Source organism: Hydra viridissima, unplaced genomic scaffold (assembly GCF_058129835.1).
Source record: "Hydra viridissima isolate aposymbiotic clone 2 unplaced genomic scaffold, HvirCarnegie_v1 scaffold_6, whole genome shotgun sequence".
Taxonomy (NCBI): domain Eukaryota; kingdom Metazoa; phylum Cnidaria; class Hydrozoa; order Anthoathecata; family Hydridae; genus Hydra; species Hydra viridissima.
In genome coordinates this window covers 6,405,581-6,432,130 of record NW_028324305.1, presented here as the reverse complement: position 1 = coordinate 6,432,130, position 26,550 = coordinate 6,405,581, and the positions used below count along the sequence as shown (strand labels likewise).

The following is a 26,550-nucleotide window of genomic DNA, read 5'->3' as shown; positions in this document are numbered from 1 at the left end:
TGAATGGGAAATATTTCAAAAACTCCCAGGGGTTGTTGGTGTGGACGTGCTGGAATTTTGGAGAGCAAATAAATACAAATTTCCTCTCCTTGCTCAAGCTGCTAAAAAATGGCTATGTGTACCTGCTTCCTCAGCATCTTCAGAAAGAGCTTTTAGTGCCGGTGGTGGAATTGTCTCTTATAAAAGAACAAAATTGCAGCCTGAACAAGTTGAAAAATTGTTGTACATTCAGCAAAACTACCCTAAGGTCCAGATCAAAAGATGGCTTCTAACCAGTCGGGATGAAAAAGAAGAATTGTTTGAAGAGGCTTCTACCAATAACTCTCAGAATTCAGCTGCTTCAAGTCAGGGACTTCCTACTTCAACTCTTACATCAGCAGTTGAAATGGATGACTAACTTAAATTGGTTCATTGCCTTAGTGGCGTCATTGGTTTATTTTACTGCTTAAAGTTTATAAAATTTGCCATATAGTGATTTAGTGATTTCAATAAACCTTGACTTTGAGATTAAATTTTAATCTTTTTCTTATATTAAGTCACAGGCACAAACCTTAACGTGTTAAACATGTCACGTCAACAATTTATCAAGTAAAAAATTATTTTTTGTTTTTAGCTGCTTTTTGCTTCAACTTAAGTCTTGAATAAATTAAAAAATCAAAATTACAAATAAAGTTTTGTTTATTTCTTTTTTTTTACATTAAATAGTGCACTTGTCAGCAATTTTATGACAGTATTTAGGTTTTTAAAAAAATTATTTTTTTAGTCGGAAAAAATAATATCGTAATGAATCGATAAGTATCGTTATCGTTTGAGTTACGATATGAGTTACGATATTTAGGTAATTGACCGATAAATATCGTAATGAATCGATAAATATCGAAACTTTATCGTGCAAACTTTTTGGGTACGATATTATCGTAATATAAAAAAACTTACGATACGCACATTCCGATACCTTATCGTATCGTATCATAATACAATATGTTTCGATACGCAGACCCTTATACATGACACTAAAATTTTTAATTGTTTCATTGTATTTATTTATGATCTGCCCTGGATAACTAGCGAAATTGCTAAAGATGTGAGATACATTTGAAATAGTGGTAGCTTTTTTGGAGATTATCTTTTTTAAATGCAGCCATTAGCTTTTTTAAATGTAGCCAGAATGATGTCAGAAAAATTGAACATCCCGTTTCTACCATTGTTAACCGCAGAAGCTATTGTAAAAAACCTTGCTTCATTAAATAATTATCATGTGTTAATTTAGACGTTGAATAAATAACAGAAGTGGAATTAGCCACAAATAGTAGGAAAAAAATTATATTTACTATGCTGCTTTAATAGGGACAAACTATATGATAGTATTTCTTAATATTGTATTTATAATGTTGCAATACCGGTGGATTGCTATTCAAGCTAATTTCCTTTTTTATTAACTGTTTTACAAATTTTTGCTTGACCATGCAGAGTGCTTATGCAATTGTTAGGATAAATATTATTCTCAGTATCTATATAATAACTAATTTAACAATTGAGTCGAACCATAAAATAGGTGCACGTTTTTTAGTTAATATGGCACACATATGCTTTGCATAGATAATCAGTAATGTAAAGAAAAAAATAATCAAATTGCCGATATTTCATCTATGATTCCAAGAACGAAAAAAACTCTAAGACTGTTGCTGCTGAAAGATTTACTTTCGAAAATAAATAATCGCTGGTTTGCAACCATATCTTCTCCATTCCCAAAGCTTTTCTACACACACACATCTGCATCTCTTCGATATGCCTCAATAAAATCGTTAGCTTCTTTACAGCGTAGAACAGGTCGGGTTTTGTTGTCTTTGTTTCATTGAATGATAGCTTTAAGGGAATTTTCCCTTTGGGCGACCCTATTTCATTTTCATCATGCTCTAATAACCATTTTCGATCAATCCAATTCTGCAGTTCGTTTTCATAGTCTGCTTTAGCGCATGTTGGTATTCCGTACTAAGCAACTTTGTTATAGAACCAGGCGGGGCTTTCTCCATTTCTCCATCTCTATTTGACTCTCCATTCAACACCATTAAAAATTGTTGCATGATCTTTCTTTTTAATTTCAATTTTGATGACTTTCTTTTTGTTCGAAACCGCTGTTCCACACTCGAACCAAACTTCGTTTTCCCATTGGAGAAAGGGAAACACCTCCTAGTAACTTAACTGAACTCATTCCAAGCATCATAGCAACTCCAAATGCTTCGAAATCCTCTAGCATAACTTCAGCACATGCTTTAGAGCCACGACCGCTGATCTAATGCGATGATGAACCTTTCCTTCAAACGTTTGGAGAGTTTAAGCATCTACGTCAATTTTTGGGTTGGAAATTTTTATTTGAAATTGTCTTGAACATCCCGTTTCTACCATAGCTGTCACTACCATACCATCAACTTTTAAATGAATAACAAATGAGGTCCTGATTCCACCATATAAGCTGCAAGTAGTAAAAAAATTAACGTAGAGACAAAATCGGGATTCAAGCTGTTAAAAATGTTCACATTATTTGCAAAATTCTTGCACACATGTCGGTATAATTAATTACAAGATAAAAGAATGAAATAATCAAATCATTAATATTTCATCTATAATTTTTTTGAACAACCTGAATAATGATAGTAAGTGTGACCGATTATTTTTCATAAGGCTTTGCTTACTCAGTTGCACTAAAATGTTAAAGTAAAATGAAAAATGTATGTAACTTTTTAAAATTTAAGAGAGAACATTTTCAATACTTAAACTAAAACTTGTTATTAGATAGTTCTGCAGGAGCTGCTGAAGCAGTCAGTATCATATAGTATGTTACATACAATTAAAGAGTTATTAATTACTAAAGACTTAAGTAGTTAATAACTCTTCAGTCTAAATAGTTATTAACCACTTAAGTCTTTAGTAGTTCATTACTTGACAGTACTTAATAAGTATTACCGATAAAGTGTTGCATTTTATTATATGCATTTGTGGTATTCTACAAAATGAATGAAATGCCAACAAATGTACTGATTAGTATTTTTTAAATCACGTTGTTTTGCCATGTTTATGCAGGTAGATTGAAAAAATTATTTTATGTTTTATATGCATTTTATTTGTATAAACTAAATATTTTTTGGATGTGTTTGTCATTAACTATTTTTTTTACTTCAAATATAGATTTTTATTTTGATATAGACTATTTGTTAAATATAAAAATATATAAATTATGTTACTGTTATCTACAAACACAAATATATATAACCTATTACCTATAATTTTAACTGTAGTTATGTCTAAAGCTCATCAAATGAAAGATGCAAGTTCAAATGTTTATAAAAAGTTGTATAATAAGGAGCATTCAAACGTTAAAGTTGCTCTCAAGCGAAATCAATATAGAAGATTTGTAAGAATGCTGAGCAGTTAGAATGAACATTATGATGTTTGAACATGTGTATAATTTGTACAAATATTTCAATATAATTATAATTATTGTTACAACAAATTTTGATTTTTTTCTGTGTACAAAGTTAAAGATGCTTCTTTGATCAGCATTAATGTTAAATATTTATTTATTAGCAGATCCATGTGTTTAACAAAGATAACATAATTTTAGTAGATGGTTTTATTTTACAAAGGTATTAGCAAATGCATGTGTTTTACGAAGATAAGATATTGGTAATAAATATACGTGTACCTCATTCCTGTATTATAATTCTTATCTGCATTATAATTATATGTTGTTAAAATGTCCTTAAGTTATAATAGATTATATAACTTCTTGTTTCTGTGTAGTTTTTGTATTGTATGTTTTTATCTTTTATTGTTTCATTATTATTTATTGACATTTATAATTATTTACTGAATGAAGCTTTTGTTTAAATTGTTCTTTTTTTTCAGTTATGTTCAAAGGGGCGTTTATTTTTTAATTCATTTGGCAGCTGTTAAAGAGGGAGAAGGTAACAGTTATTTGGTAGTGTATTAATTATATATATTTGTGGCATTTTAATGGTAATTGGAATTCTTTTAGTATTTTTATAGTAGAGTTTTGAAGCTTTTTGTCTCTAATTATTGCAGTGAAATACTGATACTATTAATTGAAAATTTTCTGTATAGACCATGAAAATTTCTGTATAGACCATGAAAATTTTCTGTATAGACCAAAATGAATGCAATATCAACAAATAAACCTATTATTTTTTCACCGTTTTTGTGCAGGTGATACATACAAAAAATGTTGTTTTTATTTATGCGCATTTTACACTCACACAAATATATATAATATAATACTTATGATTTTAACAGTAGTTATGGCAATGCCTAAAGCTCATCAAATAAAAGATACAAAATCAAAAATTATCAAATTAAAGATTATCAAAGACTATCAAATTATATAACGAGGAGCATTCGAACGTTGTAGTTGCTCTCAAGCGAAGTAAAGATGCATGATTCGTTAGGATGCCAAGCAATTAGAAAGAACTTTATTATGTTTAAATATGTGTATAATTTATATGATTATTTTAACTTAATTATAATGATTATTATAACAAATTTTGATTTTCTCTGTGTAATTATTATATTAAAGTTGGTTCATTAATCAGCATCAATGTTTACTTTTGTTTCTTAGCGCCAAATTTTACTTTAACTTATTTGGACATTTTAATAAACATTACAAAGAAATAGTTGCGCTTTATTTAAATTAATAGCTGCGCTTTATTTAAAGAAATAGCTGCGTTTTCTCTAAAGAAATAGTTCCACCTTAGTTAAAGAAATAGTTTACTAATTAAAGAGTTAGTTTTAATTTGTTTGCAAAAACTTTACTATTGATTCAAAAGGTAAACAAAAGCAATGATTTTGCAAACAAATTTAAACTATTAATAGTAATATTTAACGTAATATTTTAATAATAATTACTATTAAAGTATTACGTTGGGCCAACGCCAGAATGCGACGCTCGCCCAACGTCGATATCCGACGTTGAGCCAACGTTAGTCCAACGGTTGGTTTGGACGTCGCGCCGACTACCAAATCAACGTTAAGCCAACGTCGGTTACCGACCATCGGCCAACCAATTTTTCGACGTCGGCCCGACGTTGGCCCAACGTATGCGTGCTTGCTGGGTATGTTGTGTAACAGAGAATAATGCTCTAGACGGAAAATACAACTTAAACTGTTTAACGAATTAACCTTTTCCTGTTCTAAGCAATTAGTCCCCCGACCTAGCCCTTACCTGACAAATAGTTCCAGACCTTAAGCCTCATCCTAAATCTTCTCATTTCTTTTTTTTTTAACCCTAGATCTCTTACTTTCCTTATTACTACTACTAACCCTTCGTTTTAAAAATTAACAAAGCTATAAATAATACACCGCCTTCACGGAAAGATAAAAATTTGCAATAGTTAATACATTAACACATTTAAGTGAAACTTCATTTTTTATATTTAAATGATATCTTTAATTAATTTGTTCTATATTTAGAAAGTTATATCAGAGAAAAGCGAAGAGAAATAGCTATATCGAGTTTCTACTGCAATTGACATTTTTCCTTAAACAATCTGAAACAACAAATATTTTATATGCTCGTTTAAATACCTCATCTTCTGGGTTGCCAATGAAGAGAAGTAAATCGTATATTCCTTTTGGACAGAAATTTCCTAAAGTTTAAAAAAAAGATTATCAAATTAAATTTAAAGTAACATTTTTTTAATTTGAAATAGTTATGAACCTACCTTAAAACTGTTTAGTGTTTGGGAAAGTATGAATTGATTATATATATATATATATATATATATATAAACTAAATATAGGTAAATTTGGATTAGTTGAAACATTCCATACTTTCATCTTGTATTTCTTTTACAATTTTACTTTTTACTTGTTCTTTTCAACTTTAAAATGAAGTTGATTTTTTTAAATGCCAATTTTTTTCTCACAATTATAGCATTATTTTAATTCATCAATTCAAGTCATTACTTCAGTTCTATTCATTTTATCTATTTCATATTTCATCGTTTATTTTCTGTCAATTTATCATTAACTTATTTGTACCATCCATTAAACTTCATTAAAAAAAACTATTAAAATGAGCTTTTCCGGAAAAATATTCTCCAGGTTCTCGGTGCGCACATTAAACTCAGCAAAGATATGTCAAAGATGTTTTACTCTCTATCAATTAAAAAAATTTTAACTACAAATACAAATCACTTTAGAACCTGATGGTTTGTTCTAGAGTCAAAATTCTAGTAAAATAGTTTTGTAAAAGCAATTTCTGGCAACACGATTCGTTTCGTCACAACATCAAAATAGAAAAGAAATTTTTTTTCTTGCAACTTTTATCTCAAAAGTGAATAAACTGCTTAAAATGTTTATAACGTATTGGTTTGAAGTATACTGAGCGTTAAACATATTGTTAAAAAAATAAATAAAGTTTAACAATCTTGTAAATAAAGTATTTTTTTGGTAGATATCATGGTAATTTTGCAAAACTTTCAAAGCTTCCACAAATGTCATCGGTCATCCAATAATAATATTTTCTATAACTTCATGCTAGTATTTTATGAGGGCAGAGTTGTTTCATACATTTTTATACTTGGGTAACTTAGGGTCAAATTAAATTGTTAGTAATGTTTTATGTTGATGTCAAGTCATTACAAAAAGGAGCTTAAGACCAGAAAATACAAAGACAACCGAATATGCAAAGAAAATGCAAATGTTTTGAAGATGTAAAATCTAAAAAGCTGACATAATAGTAAGCAACAAAGTATGGTGTTAGTCGAAGAACAATTTGTTACAAAATTAAAGAAGAGCATAGCTTAAAACTTGGTAAATTCTGTTATTTCACCATATTAGAGAAGACTGCCTTTGTCAATTGTACCATGTCATTTTGGACTTTCCTATTGGTTAAGAAGATTCACGTCATATCATAAACAATTATCTCCATAACAAACTCATAGTTCTGGTAGAAAAGCAAAAGAATATAAAATCTTTTCCTTGATTAAATCAAGTCATTTTTACTGAGACACCCAGAGCTAAGAAATAAAGATAATGAAAAAGTTCTAAAAGAATATATTCAATATCTTAGAAAAACCATGTAAAATGTTCCACCATGCAACATATACAAAATGACGAAACAACTTTAACCGTTGACCTTGGCTCAAAATATGTTTGGTAAAAAGAGACAGTAAATACCCCACAAATATAAGAAACACTTTCAAGACAAGTATTTCTTTAATAATATCAGATAATGCACCAGGTGAAATTTTACCATTTAGTGTACTTCTAAGGCTATTAATCTGTGGTCAATTAGGTATGTAGGTGGTCGTAAACCACTAAAAGTTGATGATTAGATGGGGTAGCTTTTGAATATTTTTTTTCTGTAGTTTAAACCTTCTTTAAAAAAGAAGTTAGGAATTAAAGACTTTTTAGGCGATAGATTATTCTCTCACATCTCTCCAAACATTATTAAAGTCAGTGAAAAAAATGAATTAAAGTTTAATTGTCTTCCACATAGCTTTCTTTAAATCTCTGAAAATTGCTCGGCATAAAATTGTTGCAGATTATAAAGCTTCACCTGCAGGCCGCACGAAGACATCTCTTGACAAACAACATTACCAAGAACTTTTAAATATTATTGTATGCTGTAGAGCCAAATCAGACTAGTAATTTACAATCAGATTTTAGAAAATAAAGTGTCTAACCAGTGAATGTCAATGAACTTCTTACAAAATTTAAAGAAAGAGAACCTTATGATAAAGAAGTTCTAGAAGACTGCCTTTAGGTTTTTTTTAAAAGACAATTTTAAAACTTTGGAATATGTAGAAACTTACAAACGAAAAAAGAATCTATCTATTCCTGCAGGTAAAAGAATTAGCATTGAAGATCTTGAAAAATTTAATGTGGTATATGATATTGCCTCAATGAACATTTCAAAGAGGAAAATATAAGCAAAACTTGGAAACTTTACTTAGACCCAGAACAAGGCTTTCAATTGGGTTTTTTAGTGTGCTTTATTAGTTTTGATTTTTTAGTTAAAAAAAGGATAAATTATTTTGTGTGTTTTTTGTTTTTTACAAGGTTTTTTTCAGTGCCATAATTGTTTTATCATACCTTAATTTCATTTATGCAAAAATGATTTTCTTACAGCTACAGAGTCTCGTAGTCCAGGTTTTGTTAAATATCTTTTGACAGTTAAAAATTGTATTACTGTGTCTGCTACCCTTTCTAAGGCTTTCAGCTAGTTTTGCGCTAAATTTTAAACGATCACGCGTAGGAGCAACTTTTAAAAGTTTTTCATTAGATCTACTAAAGTTTCTCGTTTGTCTAGACATTTTTTTACCTACAACATCCTTCGTTTCAATGAAATCTTTAATTGCTGATTGCACCACAATTCAAGAGCGTAATTTTTGCTTTTTTTTTCAAACTTTATAGGATCATTGGTGTTTAATAGTTATTCTGTTTCTGTCGCAGCAGTCAAAAAGATATTTAAAATGCATCCAATATGCATCTGAGAACAAATTCTGTTTCTGTTGATCAAAATTATCGACTTCTTTGCATTTTTCTAACATTCATTAACTTTTCACAAACATTGCTTTTTTTTCAATAAAAGATAAGAGCTAACTTTAAAATATTTAATTAATAGCTAATTGACTTGTCGTTTAATGAAAAAATAGAAACTAATCGAATGCCTTCTATAAACTATTGCTTATGTTAAAGTCATCTTTCTGTTAAAGGCCTCATTCTGTAAACTAGTTCCAGGACCTTTTTTGTTTTTTGATTTGATTAGAGCATTTTGTGCCTGATAACTTTTTTCCATCATTTGCAACTATTGGAAGGAGGAGTTAATAAAATGTATAAGCATATTGAAAAACTTATAGTGAAAAGAAATCAGAAAAAAACTTTTTAATAGCAATGCTTCCTAAAAAATTCGTTAAAATAACCAAAAAATGTAATCCACCAAATTTTTCAAAAAGCAAAACCAAAGAAATTTTTTAAAAGCTGCACATAATGGGTTTCACATTAGATCTGTCTAGTGTTTGTAATTAATACGTAGTAAGGGGGGGGGGGGGGGTACAGTTTAGCATATGAATGTAATGGTTTCAATCATAATTATTAACCAATAGCTTTGGATTGCTTGCCCATCCAAAGCCAAAAAAAAGAAATTACTTTGAGACGTACCCCTCAGATTATTTAACTTGTTTATTGGCCTCAGATTAATTAACTTGTTTATTGGCCTTACTAAACAGCAGAAACAGAATCAGCTTGCTTTATACAATTTCATAATTACAGATAGTATTAAACTATATATTGCATTCTAAACTGATTGCTTCGGTGCATTGAGAAAGGTATTTGCATATGCGTCAACTTTTATTTATTAAATATTTTTGTGGAACTGAATATTGAATTTCTTCTTTAGTTTTGGTCATACATGAGGAGGCCGAATTCTTCCCGTCTCTCCTATATGTACTCACTATTGGAAAATAAGATAAGGAGCAAAGGAAATTCTCTTAGAAAAAAATATATTATGAGCAGTAATTCAGAAAAGACTTTTTAGATTGAGTTTTTAGACATTAGTGGTATCTTTGATAAAAAGGACTTCAAACTTTGTCTTTATCAGTGATGGAAAATTTATTAGATTAAGCACATTCAGAAAGCCTTAGAACAAATGCTAACAATACCTCGACTGAATGGATATTGTATCAGTTTACATTGAAACACAAAACGTTACTGTATTTATTATCACAAGTACAAAGAAAATTTAATTGGTTATGCCATTAAATTCAGGCAAAAGCAGGAGAGTACATTACTTTTTCATATTTTTTAACAATCAAAAGAGACCCAAAAAAAACTAAAAACTAACCTTGGTTTAACAAATATATAGGAAGCAATCGACATGAGCCAATCGTAGCTTGCAAAATTCCGACTTTAAATGATGATTTTATTATGTAAGACGTACCCTTTGTTGTACAACTTGAATAATTGTTTGAATATATTGACGTCAAACTTAGAGGTAATTCCATTGAAAAATCAAGTGAAATGGAAACATCATCACATTGATTGTAATTGGACCAATCAATAAAAAGATTATCGTGTGATTGATTTATCGACCTCAATGAGGTGTACAACTTCTCATTATAAAGTACAATATCAGCATCATCGGAAGGACATACTTTAAAAAATAAAATAATTGAATAAAAATGTAGTAAATATCAACTAAGTCATTTTATGCATAATTAATCATGTATTTATAATATGTATAATTAATAAAGTATTTACCATTATTTAGGCTAAACTTAGAGCATGTAAAAGGGTTTTCCGGTTTCATGAAATGTTATACTTGCATAATTACTGTTTGTGCTGATTTGTTCTTGGGTTAACAAATTATATTACACAAGATTTACCGGAAAGTTCTATGCGTTTTTATCACAACAAGTTTTGAAAGGTAAGCTTATGTTTTATTTGGCACATGTGTACCTCTCTATTTTTATTACTTAATGTATACATCCTCACATAGCAATTTTACTAAAGTAAAGTTAATTTCAATTTTTCTAATAAGTAAAACTATGACGTGACCTTGGCTAAAGTTTATTTACGCCACTGTATTTTATACGATTTTCAACGAGGAAGAAATGCAACAGAAGCATGTTGAAATTTATTGAAAGTGTTAGGTTAAGGTGCTGTTTCTGATAAGACATACCAAAGATGGTTAGAAAAAGTCTAACCAGGTGATTTCAACTTTTCTGATAAGCTAGGTTCTGTGCAATCTTTGATGAAAGACCATTTTTCAGCTAGATCCTTTTCTGACAACATCGGAGCTAGTGGAAAGGATTAATTAAGCTAACCAAACTATTTTAGATCATTTAAGGAAGAAAATATTTAACTGAGAAAATTTTGAATAACAGACTTGTCATATGCACATCGTTGCTTGCTGGAAACAAAGTTGAACCCTTCTTAGACCGGATGAGTTTACCTACGAAAAGATTGTACAGAAAAGGCCATATTGTGAACCCGGAAAACCTTCTCTTCGACGTCTTAATCAAATTTGTCTCTAGATAAGAGAATTTTGTGAACATGGTAGGACATTCGAGGATTAAAAAAATAATATTTAAAAACTAAACGATAAGCTTAACTTGGAGAAAAGTTGTCAGCAACTGGATAATTTAAAAAAAGCAGTCTAAGAAGGGCCCGGCGATGCTAAATAGGAAGAACATCATACTGCATCATGTTTATGCCAGGTCACATGGTGCTTTGTGGACTCGTAAAAAAAATGCAGAAGTAGGTTAGGAACCTCTCTATTCCCCGGACTTAGCATCATCCGACTATCACTTGTTTTTTTCTTACAAAGGTTTTTTAAGAACAAAAAATTCAAAGGTGAAGATGGTCTAAAACAAGCACTGGTTTGATTTTTCGCAGCAAAAATATTTTTGAAAATGAGATATAAAAGTTGCCTTCTGGCAAGAAATCTTTAACAATAACGACAATTGCAGTATTTAGTAAAACTTGATGTTAAGAAAAATTGTATATTGTTTTATTCCGAAAACGAACGAAACTTTCCGGAAGACCTGATATGTTAGTCTTTATATTATGATATTTTAACATTATGCTACCTTATGCTATGTTATTATTATGCTATGTTATATATATTTTCTTATGAGGGGAGTTATATACTTAAAATTTGTTCCTTTAAATGTTAGGATAAGAGTATTGATATATTCATTGAATTAATAAATTAACATTAAAAACCCTAATTTTTCTGTTTACAATTTGAAAATATCAAACACCTGAGATTGGTGGAAGATAATTGCGCTAAATTTTTAAGAGCTACCACACTCTTTTTGGTAAAATTGATTTAGCTTCAGTGCATGCAAAAACGCTTTTCGAAGCAAATCCCTTGACATTGTTAAATTCCTGTGACATTTAAAAGCAGAAATTTAACAAAAGAAAATACAAACTGAAAAAGACGTTTGAACATGTCATCGCCATATTTTGAATAAATCAGTTTTAATAACTATATTCCTTAAATTAAAATTTTAAAAAAAGATTTTAAAAAATCATTAGATTAACAAACAAACAAAAAAGTTCTTTTTGGAGCTCAAATCAATCTCATATTTGAAACATTTGAAAAATGTTACTGATGAACTGCTATAACTTAAAAATAAATAAAACTCGAATCTTTTTAAATTTTTAATTATTTAGTTCCGATTCTCTTACAATCAAAGTAGTTATCAGTATGAGGAATTAGTTTTTCCTTAAGAATATCACGATAAACATACTGATCCATAATGCCATTTATTCGGTAAATAGGTCAAACTCCACTAAAACCAGAAAAACAACCCCAAACCATTGCACTTTTTCCACAACCATGCTTGATTGTTCCTCTTGTGTATTTAGGATCTAAGCGTTTACCTTTAGGTCTACGTACCTTTATATTTCCATCAGGACCTTTCAAATTTTACTTTGAATCATCGCTCCAGAGTACTCTATTCCAATCATTTCTAGTCCAGTCTCTATGAGAATATGCAAACTCAGCTCTAGCTTTTCTATTCTTCTGAGAAATGAAAGGTTTTTTTGCTGCTCTAAAACTCAAAAGTCTTGAAAGTTGTAACCGTCTACAAACTGTATTTTGAGACACGGAAAGTTTCAGTTTTTTAATAGTATCATTAGTGCTGTCAAAAGGATTTTTTTTTAACATGACGAATAATTTTTTGATTGGTGAAACGACATATTTTGAGTGGTCTTCCGACCTTATGTTCCGTTTCTAAAGGACTACCTTTATTAAATCGTTTGATCATTCGACATACAATTGACTTGTTAATGGAGTATTTCGTTCCGATTTCCTTCTGTTTGACTCCTTTCTTGTAATCTTTTAAAATACGTTCTCGAAAAGCTAAAGTCTACTTGTTTCCTGCCACTCTAATCCATAACAGCATATATACGCGATCTTAAATTAATATTGTAATAATTGCAACACTCCATATCCATCTCTGGACAAAAATTAACAATTAGTTGATTCTCATTGGTTAAGTGCTAATAATTTCAACACAACAATTCCCTTGGGCATTATTTCCACACTTGTACTGCTGATTTTCCGTGAGTTTTTGTGAATAATAATAAAAAGTTGCTAATGTTTTGGAGAACCACGTTTTTGCGTTAAAATACCAAAAAAAACAAAAAAACAAGTTTATTCATTTTCAAGTAGTCTTATTATGTACAAACCTTTTTTCTTAAATGTAATATTAAGCATTTTTTGTATTCAAAGCGTAATTAAAAAAATAAAATTGCTCTAATCAGTATTCAAAGTAGAAAAAAGCATTTTTTTATTTGGTTGCTAATGTTTTGGAGGACAGTGTATTGCGTCAATCATTTATTTAAGCAATCCTCTGCTCTCTTTATCAAATTTTAATAAGTTTAAAAATGGCTTCTAAAATAATCTTTTAACATTATTATATTGGCTATAACTTTGTAACTGATTATCTTAGGGGCATATAATATACTTATAACTAATATAAGCTTTACTAGTATATTCACCAGCTGCCCATAGTAAGTTTTTTTCATAGAATCAATGGTTAGCAATAACTTTGTAACTATTCCAAATCTTTTTGAAATCGGAATGAGCACTCTCTGAAACCCTTACTTCTGCAATGTGATATGTATGCAATAAGCTTTTGGTATTATTGTGATTCCAATTGCACTGTAATCTTTCTTGAAATTAGCAAGTGATCTGGTTAGTAAAAATAGTGTCTCCTATCTCATTAAAAGTTTGTGGTAGATGAACGTTTATGGAGAGATTTCACATCTTTTTTGATAAAGTTATTACCAACGCCACCATAAACACCTCTTTCACATTGTTTCTAAGTTGTTGTAAATAACTGCCTTTTAAAAATTATGCAGTTATTTAAAACAACTTTACAATGCCTTTATTCACTGAAAATTGAGTGTTATTAATTGTCGACCAGCTTAAAGTAGGCTTTTGTAACAGCAATGATGGAAATACTCCGGGAAGAGCATTTGAGAACTCTGAGATTCTATGAAATAACAGGGTTTGATATAGAAGTTATAAAAAAATGCTAGGTTGCACCACTCAGCAAAAGTATCAAGAATTAACACTATGAAGATCAGATACCTTTCGATTAGATCGGATCCACAAATCTCAAGCATCTCATTTGTAAAACACAGGAGTTATTGTTAACTTTATCAGGATGATAGTAATGGCTGGTTATTACCGAGAGCAAAGGATTATATTAGCATAAAAACAGTTAATCGTTGACAGTACATATAGAAGCAACTCATATTATGCAATCTTTTAGAAGCTTACCAGAAACAGTTTGAAGAATGGTATAGTTAAGGTGAGACTGATATCATTTGCTCTTTTAAGGCCAGGCAGCATTGTAATGTTGCTGGAAAATCTAGCCAGCGCATAGCCTGTGTTTTTATCTATCTTCAAAATCCAAATCTTATGGTTAAAACATTTGAAAAATTAATGATGGACTTAACTGTTTGCTCAATAGAAAATAAACCATGTATGTTTTATGAATATGAGAAGTATACTGGGAAAGAGAGAAATGAAAAAAAGTTAAATGAACTGGTAGGGGATTCAGAAAATGAAATCTTTTATAAGCAATGATTGAAGACTGATAGATGCTCTTAAGAAACAATAGTTTGAAGTCCTAACGAGTTTCTAGAAGAGTTAACAGGCAAAATATGTAAGCTCACAAAACATCATTCTATCAGCAAATCCCGAAATAGCTGCAAATAAGACTGTTTAGTCGAGTGGACTATATATTTTTAGATTTATTTGGTTTCTAAAATTTAACAAGCTGCTTATATTTTGCCCGTTTGTTGTAGACAACAGTAACTAATTCGTCAACTAACATGTAAAGATTTGTTGGTGAATATAAAAATACTACGGTTTACTTAATTTTGCCATTTTTTTGTACTTTTAAGAATTTTCCCAAAGTTGCAGAGGGTATAGTTTTTTCTAATATATAAGCTAATAAAAATCACTATTTTTAAGACAGAATTTTTCAGAAAGTAATTCTCGAAAAAATGAATCACTTTTTGAAAGTTAGAAAAAAGTAGAAAGGCTTTAAAGTTGTCTATTTTTACCATTCGAGAAATTGAAGGGTTCCACCAGCAAGTATTTATAAAGCTATAATTTTTAAACCGCTGCACTTTGAACTCTGAAATTGCAAATTTAACCTATTTATATAATTTAGATGATAATATGCAAAAATTAACAAAAGCAGAGATGTTGTCGCACAGAGTTTGGTGCGAAATAAAATGATCTGACCCTTTTATCAAGTGGAAGAAACCAGTGTTTTGAAATCCAGCAATTATTTGTGTTTGTATAAATGTGTCACCGGAGCTAAAAAACATTGCTTGTTGTTTAATTAAGCTTCCTTTTTTTAAGTGTATTAAATTCGTAGCAACAAAAAAAGTTGAAAGTACTTTGCATTTAATTCGTTTATTGATAATATACACTGAGTAATTTTTGCTTTTTTTGATTTGTTCTTCTGAAAGCTGCAGTTTCTCTTCAGTGTAAGTTGTTTGCCCTTTAAAAATACAAGTACAAGTCATTTTTGTTTTAAAGGTTTTATGTAGCTATGATAGCAAGAGCTATCACTACTATTTATATTATAACTATTAATTGAACCGTGCTCATTTTAATACGTAAATGTGAGTAATAACCATGTTTACTCTTCTCCAAGTTGCATAGGAACATGCTCTAGATCTTGCAACACATCCCCATAATTTTTTCATTTAATTATAATTAAAAAAAACATTTTCTAATTGAAAAAATGTAATAAAACAGCTTTTTTCATTCAGAACTGTTCAATGTCTTACTAACTATACATACTCAAAAAATCAATATGCATAGTACAATCTTAAGCTATCTAAAAAACTGTAGTTAACAGATTGCCAATCTCTTTGTTTTTATTTACTTCTAGTAGCAATGGGAATTTATCACCATTGAATAAGTTTCTCATCAGTATGTTGTTTTCAATCAGTTTAATATTGAAACAAGGTTCATTGTTTTTCTCTACCCCCCCTTCCTTTGTTAACTCAGCAAGCAAAAGACGTCTTTTAGGCCATCTGAGACTACTCTAACTTGATGCGTATGCTTTAGACGTATATTAGACATCGAAAAAACATCTAATTACAGAGATTTATGTCCAATTCTGGACGCATATTAGATCTATAAACTAGATCAATACATAGATACCTTTTTTTCGGCGAAGTATAGATGTATTTAAGATGGCTTTTATAGATCAGTTAAAACTGAAAGAAAAAATGTTAACTCATGATATAATCGATTTTACAAAACCGCCATTATAAATGACCGCCATTAATGAGACGTGCATTTAGAATGACGGAAACTTGTTTCTACAAATTAGGTATGTGCGTATCTGCGATTTACGGCACCGATTTTAAAGTTAAAATCTGTGACCATTTTTTCACCGCGTGCTCGAGGTAGGTGTTGTAAAGGATGGACTTTTCTCGTCTTTTTTTTAGAATTTTATATTGACTTAGATAATATTTTAAAAGTAGAGTGTTGTAAGTTTATTGCAATCTGTTTTTTTTTGCAGTTACTAACGTTTTTAGTGATTTCATTGCTATTGAAAACTTCATTCCTGTTCTGGAAGTGAATTGACATTGAAGGGATGATGGGTCTTTTTTCTAACTTTTGAATCAATTTTATATATCTATTTTCTATGTACCTGCAAAATTTTGTTAAAAAATAATGACACGCTCATATTCTATTTTTGCACGCAGTAAAGGTACCAAATATTCTTCTGTTGGAGAGGTTGGGGGGGGATTCAAGATTATGAACCTTTTGTATATTTGACTTTTTTATTCATTAAAAAATTGTTTTTTTAGAAAAATGAAACTTTATTTAAAATATTGGTGATTTTTTAAAGTATTCAAAACATGATTTACACACAAAAACACACAAAAAAAAACCATATTCTGTTATTAGTTGAATAAAAATATAACCGAGGCAAAGTAATGCGCTAAAAACTAAACAATGAAGTTCTATTATAAAACCACCGTAAAGCTTGGTTTCCAATAGTTGTAGGAATGTCGTACAACAGTTGTACAACAACTTTGTTTTATTTGCCAGAGCATCTAATAAGGGAAATTTTCTTTCAAAAACATTTTTGAAAGGTTTTTGCGCTAATTCAATGCAATGGAAACATTGCGTTGCACAACAATTTACCGCACAACAAATCAAACGAATGTTGCACGATTGTTGTACGACGTTTCTACAACTATTGGAAACCAAGCTTAAGCCGAACGCTAATTTTTTAAGTTGGTTGCAGTTTTCTTAAGCATTCCTTATAATGAATTTTTGTCACTCAAGTGGGCATAACTTTTAGTAGAATCATTAGTTTTTTATGAAATTTTCACAATCGTTATACTGATTTAAAGCTCTTTACAATGATGTAAAATAATTAAAAAGCTGAATAGTTTTAAAATTTTGCACACATACTTATACAAAGGAATCTTTATTGTGAATCAAAAAAACTTGCTTTTACACAACTTTTTTTAATTTTACTAATATAGTAGCAAAGACACAGTCAATATGTTGGTAATTTTTCTATTTCATAAGTTTTTTAAAAGAAAGGCGAGAAATTCGGCTACCCTTTAATACATTTTTAAATATATTTTGTGCTTTTTCATAGATAAATAGATGCGTAACGAAAATTGTAAAGTACTGTTGCTTGCTTTTTGAATTAGCATTGATTTTTATAATGCCAACGAGGAGATGGGTAAAAATTAGCTTTAAATATTAAAACCAAAGGTACTTTTTTTAATTTCTTCTTTTACAATTTAAGCAATTTAGATTCCTCAACCTAAAATTCACTTAGATACCATCTTTCAGCCAATCAGAGAATGTTACTTGCTAAGTTATTAATGAGAGTACAAAATTATTTTTTTACTGCAAAAGAGGGGTCGTTACTGAAATGTGGTAAAAATTAATATTTAATACCTCTAGAAGAACTTGGAATTGGATGTTCAAGCTTAAAGATTTTTTTAGCTGTAACAATTTTTGTCTCAGATTTCTAAAAACCAAACCATTCTTATCATTCCATAGCTTAAACTTAAAATTTTAGATTACTGATATACAGGGTGGGATTTTAGATTTCTTATTTTTTTTGGTTTTTGAATTTACGTAAGATTATGTATGAGGAATTACCTTAAATTACTATATACGTTTATTAACCTTAACTGTAAATATCTTCAATGATTCTTTTAAAGGACCGAAAAGTTTGCGATTGAAGAACCCCTCTCCTTTTTCGTTTTTGTTTGTTTTTTATAACCTCTTGAAGGACGCACCTTTTAATGACTTCTACACACAATTAATCAGCTAAAATATTTTTTCTTAGCTTGTATTATTTATAGAACATTTATAATTGGTAATAAATTACCTGAAGAAACAAAACCTGTACGGGATATCAACAATATTATTCGAACATCCCATATGAGCTAAAATTAGAATGAAGTAAAGCAAATGCACTTTGCAAGTAAAGATATAAACAAGTCAAACATTTTGGTTAAAAAAAGAAGTTTAGAAATAAAATTAGTAATTATAGTTACATTACTGGAAGTAATTAAATTCTCTGTTAAATTGATTTTCTTTAAAGAATTATTGAAATGAGCACTAATTAATAGCATCGTAATTTCTCTACATTTTTATTTTAAAAAGAAACTATAAATAACAATACTTACTGCGATATTTTTTTTAAAGGTAGTGTTCATCATCTTTTCCTCTTCTTTATGTTTTGGTATCAACAAAAATAGTATTGTTAAAAGTAAAGTCAAGTAATAAACTATCATAAAGTTATCAATAAACTATCAAAAAAGAAATGTTTAAACAGAATTTTAAAATCTTTGTATTGAGAAATTTATTTTTTATAAACTAAATTCATATTTTTGTTGTCGGCTTTTGAATGAACTTTCTTTAAATAGCTTGGGAAATTGTTTGACGCTATTTCAGACCAATGAATTTATAAAACTATTTGGCTAATCATAAATTTGTGGGTTTGTCGTATTATTTCAAAGAATGATTAACAAAGATCTTTTCACCAAAATGTTCGTTTAAAATATTTACAAAACTGAAAACATAAAAAATAAAACTTTAAAATGAGTGTTACCTACACTATAAAATTTTTCAAAGTAATTTATATGTTCGTGTTGGAAATGATTTTGTCATCACGGCAAACATAGCATAATGAAATGAAACTGCAATGAACTGAAAGAAAATGAGATATAAGGTATACGGCAGCGTTACTTCGTGAGAAGTTATTAAAAAATGGAGGTAGCTCTTCTAAGATGCATAGGAAATTCTTTAAAATTGTAAAATTATTTATTATTGAAGAATTTCTCTCGCAAAAAAAAAGAAACAGTTGTTTGAATGAAAAGTTGGAATGTTTTTCAGACAACTATTATAATCCAGATAGTACATGGACTTGGTACGAGCCAACTAATTGGCTCGAGTTGCGTAAAAAAATGAAATAAAAGTGAACACAATTATACCTTTAATTTTTCTTAGGGCCTGTTTATATGGAAAGCGGGCTGGCTCGGCAAACGAGCCAGCCCTTTTGCCGAGATATCGACGTCATCAATATTTTAACTTAATTTTATTTTGTGTTTATATGAATAAACGAGCTGGCCCGGATAGCGATCCGGGCTAGTTCGTTTATTCATATAAACGTAAAATAAAATTAAGTTGAAATAAGGACGACGTCGAGATCTCGGCAAACGGGCTGGCTCGTTTGTCGAGTCAGCCCGCTTTCCATATAAACAGGCCCTTAGACATGCAATGAATCAGATCAGAAAAACACCAGTACAAGTACAAGAAAGTTAATAGGATTGCATAATTGAAGCTAAAACTCAGTTTAGCAATAAAAACAGAAATGAACATTTATGTTTTCCTTATCCAGATGACAATAATTCGTGTTGCCTACATATGATTTTTAACTGAAAAAAAGACTTTGGAAAAAAAAAAGTTTTTAATAAAACGTTCTTTAAATACGGAAATTAAACACTAGACGTCAATAAAGCACCATTTTTTCACAATTTTGCATAATTTTTATATTTTTGGATGTGTTGAATTTTGCATAATTTTTATAATTTTCGCATATGAATATACAGAATTTGAGAATTTTTTAATATAATATCTGTGTATTTTTCTGATAAATATATCTTTATTTTTCAGCGCTTTTTCTTATTGTTCTATGCATACTTTGTGTTCGTAAAAAGTTTCCAAACAATTTTTGTTTTTATATTTAGCGTTAGTAAACATAATTTGGCGTTTTAAGCTAAATAAAACCTATTATAAAATAGAGGAAATGTATCAGCCAAGTTGTTTAAATTTTTAATTTGTTTAAATTTAAAATTTAAATAACTTGGCTGATACATTTGTTTAAGCCAAGTTGTTTAAATTTTAAAATAATTAACCTATTTTAGAATATAATCGAGGTCATATTGTGAGAGAACGGTTCGCGATTCAAAAAAAAAACAGATATTAGATACGGTTCAGCACCCAAAAAATTCATGAGATTCATTTAAAAAAAAAATTTTTTTTTGATCAGTGTAATTTAAAACACAACTCTCACAATGGCCCAAAGAAACGATCAAAACATTTACATTCATAACCCTATGAAATATTTCAACTGAGTCGAGAATTTAATCTAAAAATGTCACACATGAGTGCTTCTCATCAAAACGAATTTCATTTTACACGCATCACATCCTTATAAGAATAAAAACTTATAAAAAACTAATGCCGAACCATTGACTTTGAATCCGACCTCTAATTTTGAACATTAAATTTTAAATTACAAGTTTCTTAAGGCATTAAGAAGTCTGGAAATTACTTTAATTAAAATATTTATGTTTTAATCAAAATATATGATTACTGGAATCAAATATTTTGACATAAGTTGATTTATAAAATACTATCGTAGCTAAAAAAAATCAAATCGTTTGTAAAGCCTCGGTTAGCTGCATTTAAATCAATTTTTAATATTTAAAAAGTAAAAATTTTCCACATTTCTCTAATGAAAGTTATCTTTCTAAGCTCAATCCGGATTAAACATTATCTTCATCCTTCTTTCAGTTGAAAATGATGACCTAGAAGTTTCACTGGTTAGAACATTAAGAAGTAAAATTTGTACAAATTTTAAAATAACCGACACTTTTTGTAAACTTGGGACCCAAAAATCAATGAAACATTTTATAAAAACTATTTTGAGTGGTATATGGCAATAAGAGTACATATCAAGTGGTTTTAAAATCCTGCATTAAAATCCAGACGACTTTGTCTCAACTATTTTGACTTTGACTTATGAAATGTCATGTAAAACTGGTTATTTTAACTGAAATACTCGTTCCTTGAAAAAATATCATAAAATAAATAAAAATTTGTTTTAAGATTTTTTATGAAAAGTTCACCATTTTATCTCGGTTTTGGAATAGAGTTGCGATAATGCGTAACTTTTTGAAAAAAAATTAAAAACGAATTTTTTTTGCTGGCAAATGGCAATATTATTCAATTTAAATTAAATTTTAAAAGTTGGATAAAAATAATTTTATCCATTACAAAAAAATCCCAGCTATTGCCGAAAATCATCAAGAGTGCAGAAAGTGTGTTTGTGTAATCTGCATGAAGAAAGGTGATCAGTACCTGACAGATTATTACATACAAAAAATTCATTCACTGTATTCAGAGTGATATAACCTTCAAGAATTACAGAGTCTCTTAGGCCGTCCCCAGATAACACATGGACGTCGGCCAGATGTCTTGCCGACATTTTTTATATCAGCTTTAGATCGGCATCGTTTTACTTCATCGGCCCAATGTCGGTCCGATAAATAAAATAAATTATGTTCCATTGGAAAACATCATCGGCTTGATATCTGCGAACGCACCATAAAATGACTTGTTCTGTGAATGTTTACAATGCGCAGGCGTAATCATACTAAGCGTGCACAAATTAACCCATTACTTAAGTAATGCGTCAACATGCAAAAATTGACTTACAGTTTTCATTACCAATACTTTGAAATTTTCAGCTGAAGTAAACTTTAGACTTTAGTAAACTTAGTATTTGAGACTTGAGTCTCCATCAAAGTTTATCTTCGTAATAAATTGAAAGGCAAGCTTTTTTAATAAAACTTATGCTAGAAATTAACAAAACGTGTATTTTATAACACACATACACACACACACACACACACACACACACACACACACATACACACACACATACACACATATATATGTATAATATGCATATATATATATTGTATATATATTTCCCATGACTGATGAAGCCACTAAGCTTCTGCATTACGGGTGGCGAGGTCGTTCGAAGTCGAAGTTTCGAAGTGTACATTTGTAACTACGAAAATCGAAGTCAAAGTTTCGAAGTCAATCAAAGCAAATTCGGACTTCGAAAATGTTCGAATTTTTTTCCGAAGTATTTCAAACTTTTTTTGAATTTTTTTTTGAAGTATTCCGAAATTTTCCTGATATATCAAACCCAGTTTTAGATCATTTTTAATGGATTTAAGAGTGTAAAATTTATTCAAAACAGAAAAGTAAATGTATAAAACTTTTTTTAGATTTTATTCTTTGTAACAACTATTATTGCTTGTAATTGATTTGTATTACAATTTACAGATGTACAAATTAAGTTTAATCATCAGAAATATCAATGGAACCACTGTTTGTTGGGATCCTCTTTCTTTGTCGTAGTGGAGTGATAGCAGATTGATCTTTTTGGAAGGTCTTGGATTTCCTTTCTGTTTCCTCTTCTGCTGTTTAAATTGTCAAAGCAGATCGTTCATTATTCATCTTTCCAATGTTGGTCTTGAGGTAAACAATTTTGTCAACATTTTGGGGATCCAATTTTGTTCTTGAATCAGTGACCACACTGCCTGCAGCTGAGAAAACTCTTTCACTTGATGCAGAAGTTAAAGGAATGGCCAAGTATTTTCTTGCAACTGGAAAGTAGTGGAATCATTTTTGCATGGGCTTCCCACCACTTTAGGATATCAGTGTTTGAGGAATTGGGAAGAGGGAGACCTTTGTATGTGTCTAACTCAATTTCAATTTTTGAATTTCCATCCCTGAAAAGAATTTCTTTTCCAGACATTTCTAATGCCATTTTTTCAGCTTTGTCAAGGTCAAAGCTAGACCCTGTCAGATTAAGGAAAGCATTCCTGATTTGGGACAAAAATTCTTGCTGACTTGGATGCTCACTCACCAACCTGTCCTTGAGCCCTTTCAAATCACCATACTTTTTCACCAATGTACCCTTGAAGAAGGGGTGGAGAAAATTTCCCATGGCATGATAGTGATTCTTTGTTCCACTGTTTGGAAATCGCCTATTCAGCTCACCAATCAGAATTTGGACAAAGTCTTTTGTGGCAGATTGTATGTCTGATTGAACAATGGAGTTTAGCTTCATCTGAAGGTTGACCAGTTGGCTGCAGGCAAGATGAAATGTAGGATTCTTGTCAGCAGAAAAGGGCTCGCTGACTTTCAAGAATGAATCCAAGATGGGTTGAACTTCCGCCAAAAGTAAAAACTGACTCTCTGACTGGATGACATCAGCAAATTCACATTTACTGTCACTCTCAATTCATCAAGGACTTCTCTCAACCAAATTACAGAGGTGACATCATGGACTTCGCGTTCCATCTAGTCGAGCAGTCTGTGATGATCTTGACGTAAGAAACTAAAAATAGAAAAAGAAAAAATAAATATTAAGTGTCACAATTATTTGCATGTGTGAGGAGGAGGAGGGGGTAGACAATATTTCAGTGTTTATGAGATTTGTAATGTTAATTTTTACCAAATACTTTTATTAAATTAAAAGTTTCAATTTTAGACCAAAATATTATTAATATTACCTTCATTTTCTTGACACTTTTTTTGATGTCATTTTGACAGTTTGAACTTCTGAGAACCTTTGCAAAGAGATCCTGGGCTTGTTTGATTGCCTTGTAAATGTGGTTGTCGTCTTCTCAGAAGATTAGGACGTCCATTGTGGCTTGAAGACTTAAAAACTTTCTTTTCGTTGGCTTTTTGCAGTACTAAGTTAATCAAGTGATCAGCGCAAAGCAGAGAGCCTGTAATCTCTACTGCTTTCGGAATTGCAGCCTTTATATTAGCTGAGCTATATGAGTGCTGGCTCTGAGAAAAGAAAGGTCTGTTTGCATACCCTTATCCAAAGCTTTGGCTGCAGCTGTATGTTGACCACTAAATGGCTGGCAAGCAAGAACAAACTTTTTCAGTTCAAAGTTTTTGTTGATGAAATGAAGTGTTACAGATATGTAAGCATTGTTGCTTGTGCTTGTCCACATGTCTGTCGAAGCCCCAAGGCCTTCACAGTCATTGAGTTCTCTAGCTAGTTCCTCAGAAATGTATTGCTTTACCTGCCAGTAAAGCAATCGGAGTTTTTGCCTAAAAAATAAAATAATAATAACCAATTAAATATATATAATGCCAGAGTTTCAATTCAAATTACAATTACCCATGCAAACATTTTTAAAGCAGTAACTTATTTTTGACAGCAGCATGCTGTAATAGGAAAGAATTTTACACACACACACACACACACACACACACACACACACACACACACACCTTGAAAAAGTTGTTGCAGACTTGGCTGTCATTCTGGGTTCCCTTTTGGCCGCATACTTTTTGAATCCTTCCGTATCAACAATGTTGAATGAGAGGGAACAGCTCACCAACAGCTCAAGTAGGTCGAAATCATAGTCAAGTTGGCGCTTGTCAAAAATTGAAACTTTGGGCTGAAAGTATCCAACAATTGAATTGTTAGGTGTGGATTGGGCTGGCAACAACTTCTTCTGTTTGTGTGTTTTCAGAGGAGTGTTGTTTGATGGACTGTTGATGAAATCTGAAAAAAATTAAATTGAAACAGTTAAACTTTATTTATGAGCATCTAAAGCTAAATAAGAAGATCGCACATAAGAAGGGCCGCCTGTATTTTAAATTTTCTTACCGTCACGGTTCTTTTTATATTCGTCCACATCAACCAAAGTTTGGTGAAGTTCCAGTGAATTCGCGTCATCTTGCTCAGTTTCTGCTAGCTTAGAGGTTACCACTCTTGCAAGAATTCCTTTGTGACACTTTAAATGAGACCTTAAAGCGCCGGTTGATGAGTTTTCCATTTTTAGAATTCTTCCGCATTCCTTACACTTTCCAGAAGGGTCACGCTCACCTGGAGGTGCGTCATCAGGAGCCTTTATTTTGTCAAACTCTTTCCACAATGATTTTGTTGAAGGAGCCATTTTTTAACTTGTAGAGAGGTTTTTTTTCAAGTTACACAACTAAATGCTTCGTGATAATATATTGAATATTTGTTTATTTACTCTGATATTTAATCAGCTAAAGTCGTAAATGATTGTTTTTGTTAAAAACTTGTATTTACTAAATCTAGAACTATAAATTAGTGCTCAACAAACCATACTATCTGCTAAGCATTTATTTAACTTTGAAAATATAAACTTCGAAAAATTCAAATTCAAATTTCATTACTTTGAAATACTTTGATTGTATTTTAAAAACTAAGTTGAACATTTTACTAATTACTTTTCATTGGTTACAACAATTTTACAATAAAACTCAAAAAATATATATATATATTATAAAAAAAAAAAATCACTTCAATGAAATGGTAAACAAAATTGATACCAATGGCTACTCATTTGTAAAAAACACCGCTCCAACCGTTGCTAACCTTGACACTAACTTTAATTTAAAAATTATTTACGAAACAAAAATATTTCAAAATTAATTAGTTTTTATTTAATATACAATGTGCGATAAGCAAAAAATAGCAAACTTTTAATTAAAAAAACTTTGACAAAAAAATTGAACTTTGAAAATATAAACTTCGAAAATTTGAAATTCGAATTTCATGACTTCGAAATACTTTGATTGTATGCGCAATTGTAAGGACCATTTTGTTCAACTTCGCAAAAAACTGAATTCCGGTTTTCGAAGTTGTTTCTAATGATAAACTTAAACTATTTTTTCTTTAAGTTTAAGTTATAGATTATGTTTAGACACATAATCTTGGTTTTCAAGGAGGTGTTACTTTGAAAGATACTGTCAGATGAAAATGGTCAATACTGATGATTTGGTAAACAGTTTTAATTTCATGGGCCATGGGAATAAACATGCTTTTTCTGTCCTCCAGCTTAAGGACATCATTTGCGGTTAGTAAATAATTGTATGTGTATTATTTAAGTAAATTGAAAAAAGTTGCAATTGTTGTTTGAAAAAGAGTATTTTTGTGAAAGAAGACTTTAGCTTTCATGTTGTCAAGTGGCATTTGTCCTGCAAAACTAGTATCTTGTGATCAAAGAGTTCCGTTAAAATGCTTATCAGTGTTTATGTTCTTTTTTAATAACATTTATTAAAAATTAACCAACAGAAATCTAAATTCATGTACAAACATAGAATCAGCAAAACTTATTTTAGAGTGCTCTTACCACTGACTT

The 26,550-nt window shown here is 30.1% G+C and overlaps 2 protein-coding genes across 3 annotated transcripts in view; both read right to left on the bottom strand.

Annotated features, from left to right (window-relative positions):
• LOC149886788 (uncharacterized) overlaps nt 1-18,884 on the bottom strand; it is a 46,040-nt gene extending 27,156 nt beyond the window's left edge. The window contains exons 1-4 of one of the 2 annotated variants that reach the window (XM_090091201.1): nt 18,736-18,884; nt 18,435-18,492; nt 9,863-10,171; nt 5,599-5,660 (exon numbers count right to left, since the gene is read on the bottom strand). In XM_090091201.1, the coding sequence (XP_089947327.1) occupies nt 5,599-5,660; nt 9,863-10,171; nt 18,435-18,492; nt 18,736-18,843 (537 nt within the window). In that variant the 5' untranslated portion in view covers nt 18,844-18,884. The remainder of the gene's footprint in view (nt 1-5,598; nt 5,661-9,862; nt 10,172-18,434; nt 18,493-18,735) is intronic. The other variant, XM_090091202.1, reaches the window with a different exon arrangement.
• Nucleotides 18,885-22,612: 3,728 nt separating this feature from the next.
• On the bottom strand, nt 22,613-25,434 carry LOC145192562 (uncharacterized). The gene is made up of 4 exons (XM_090091227.1): nt 25,047-25,434; nt 24,665-24,941; nt 23,929-24,481; nt 22,613-23,753 (listed from the first exon to the last, which is right to left on the bottom strand). Exons 1-3 carry the CDS (start codon nt 25,333-25,335, stop codon nt 24,181-24,183), a joined length of 867 nt encoding a protein of 288 aa, XP_089947353.1. The 5' UTR covers nt 25,336-25,434; the 3' UTR covers nt 22,613-23,753; nt 23,929-24,180.
• Nucleotides 25,435-26,550: the final 1,116 nt, after the last annotated feature.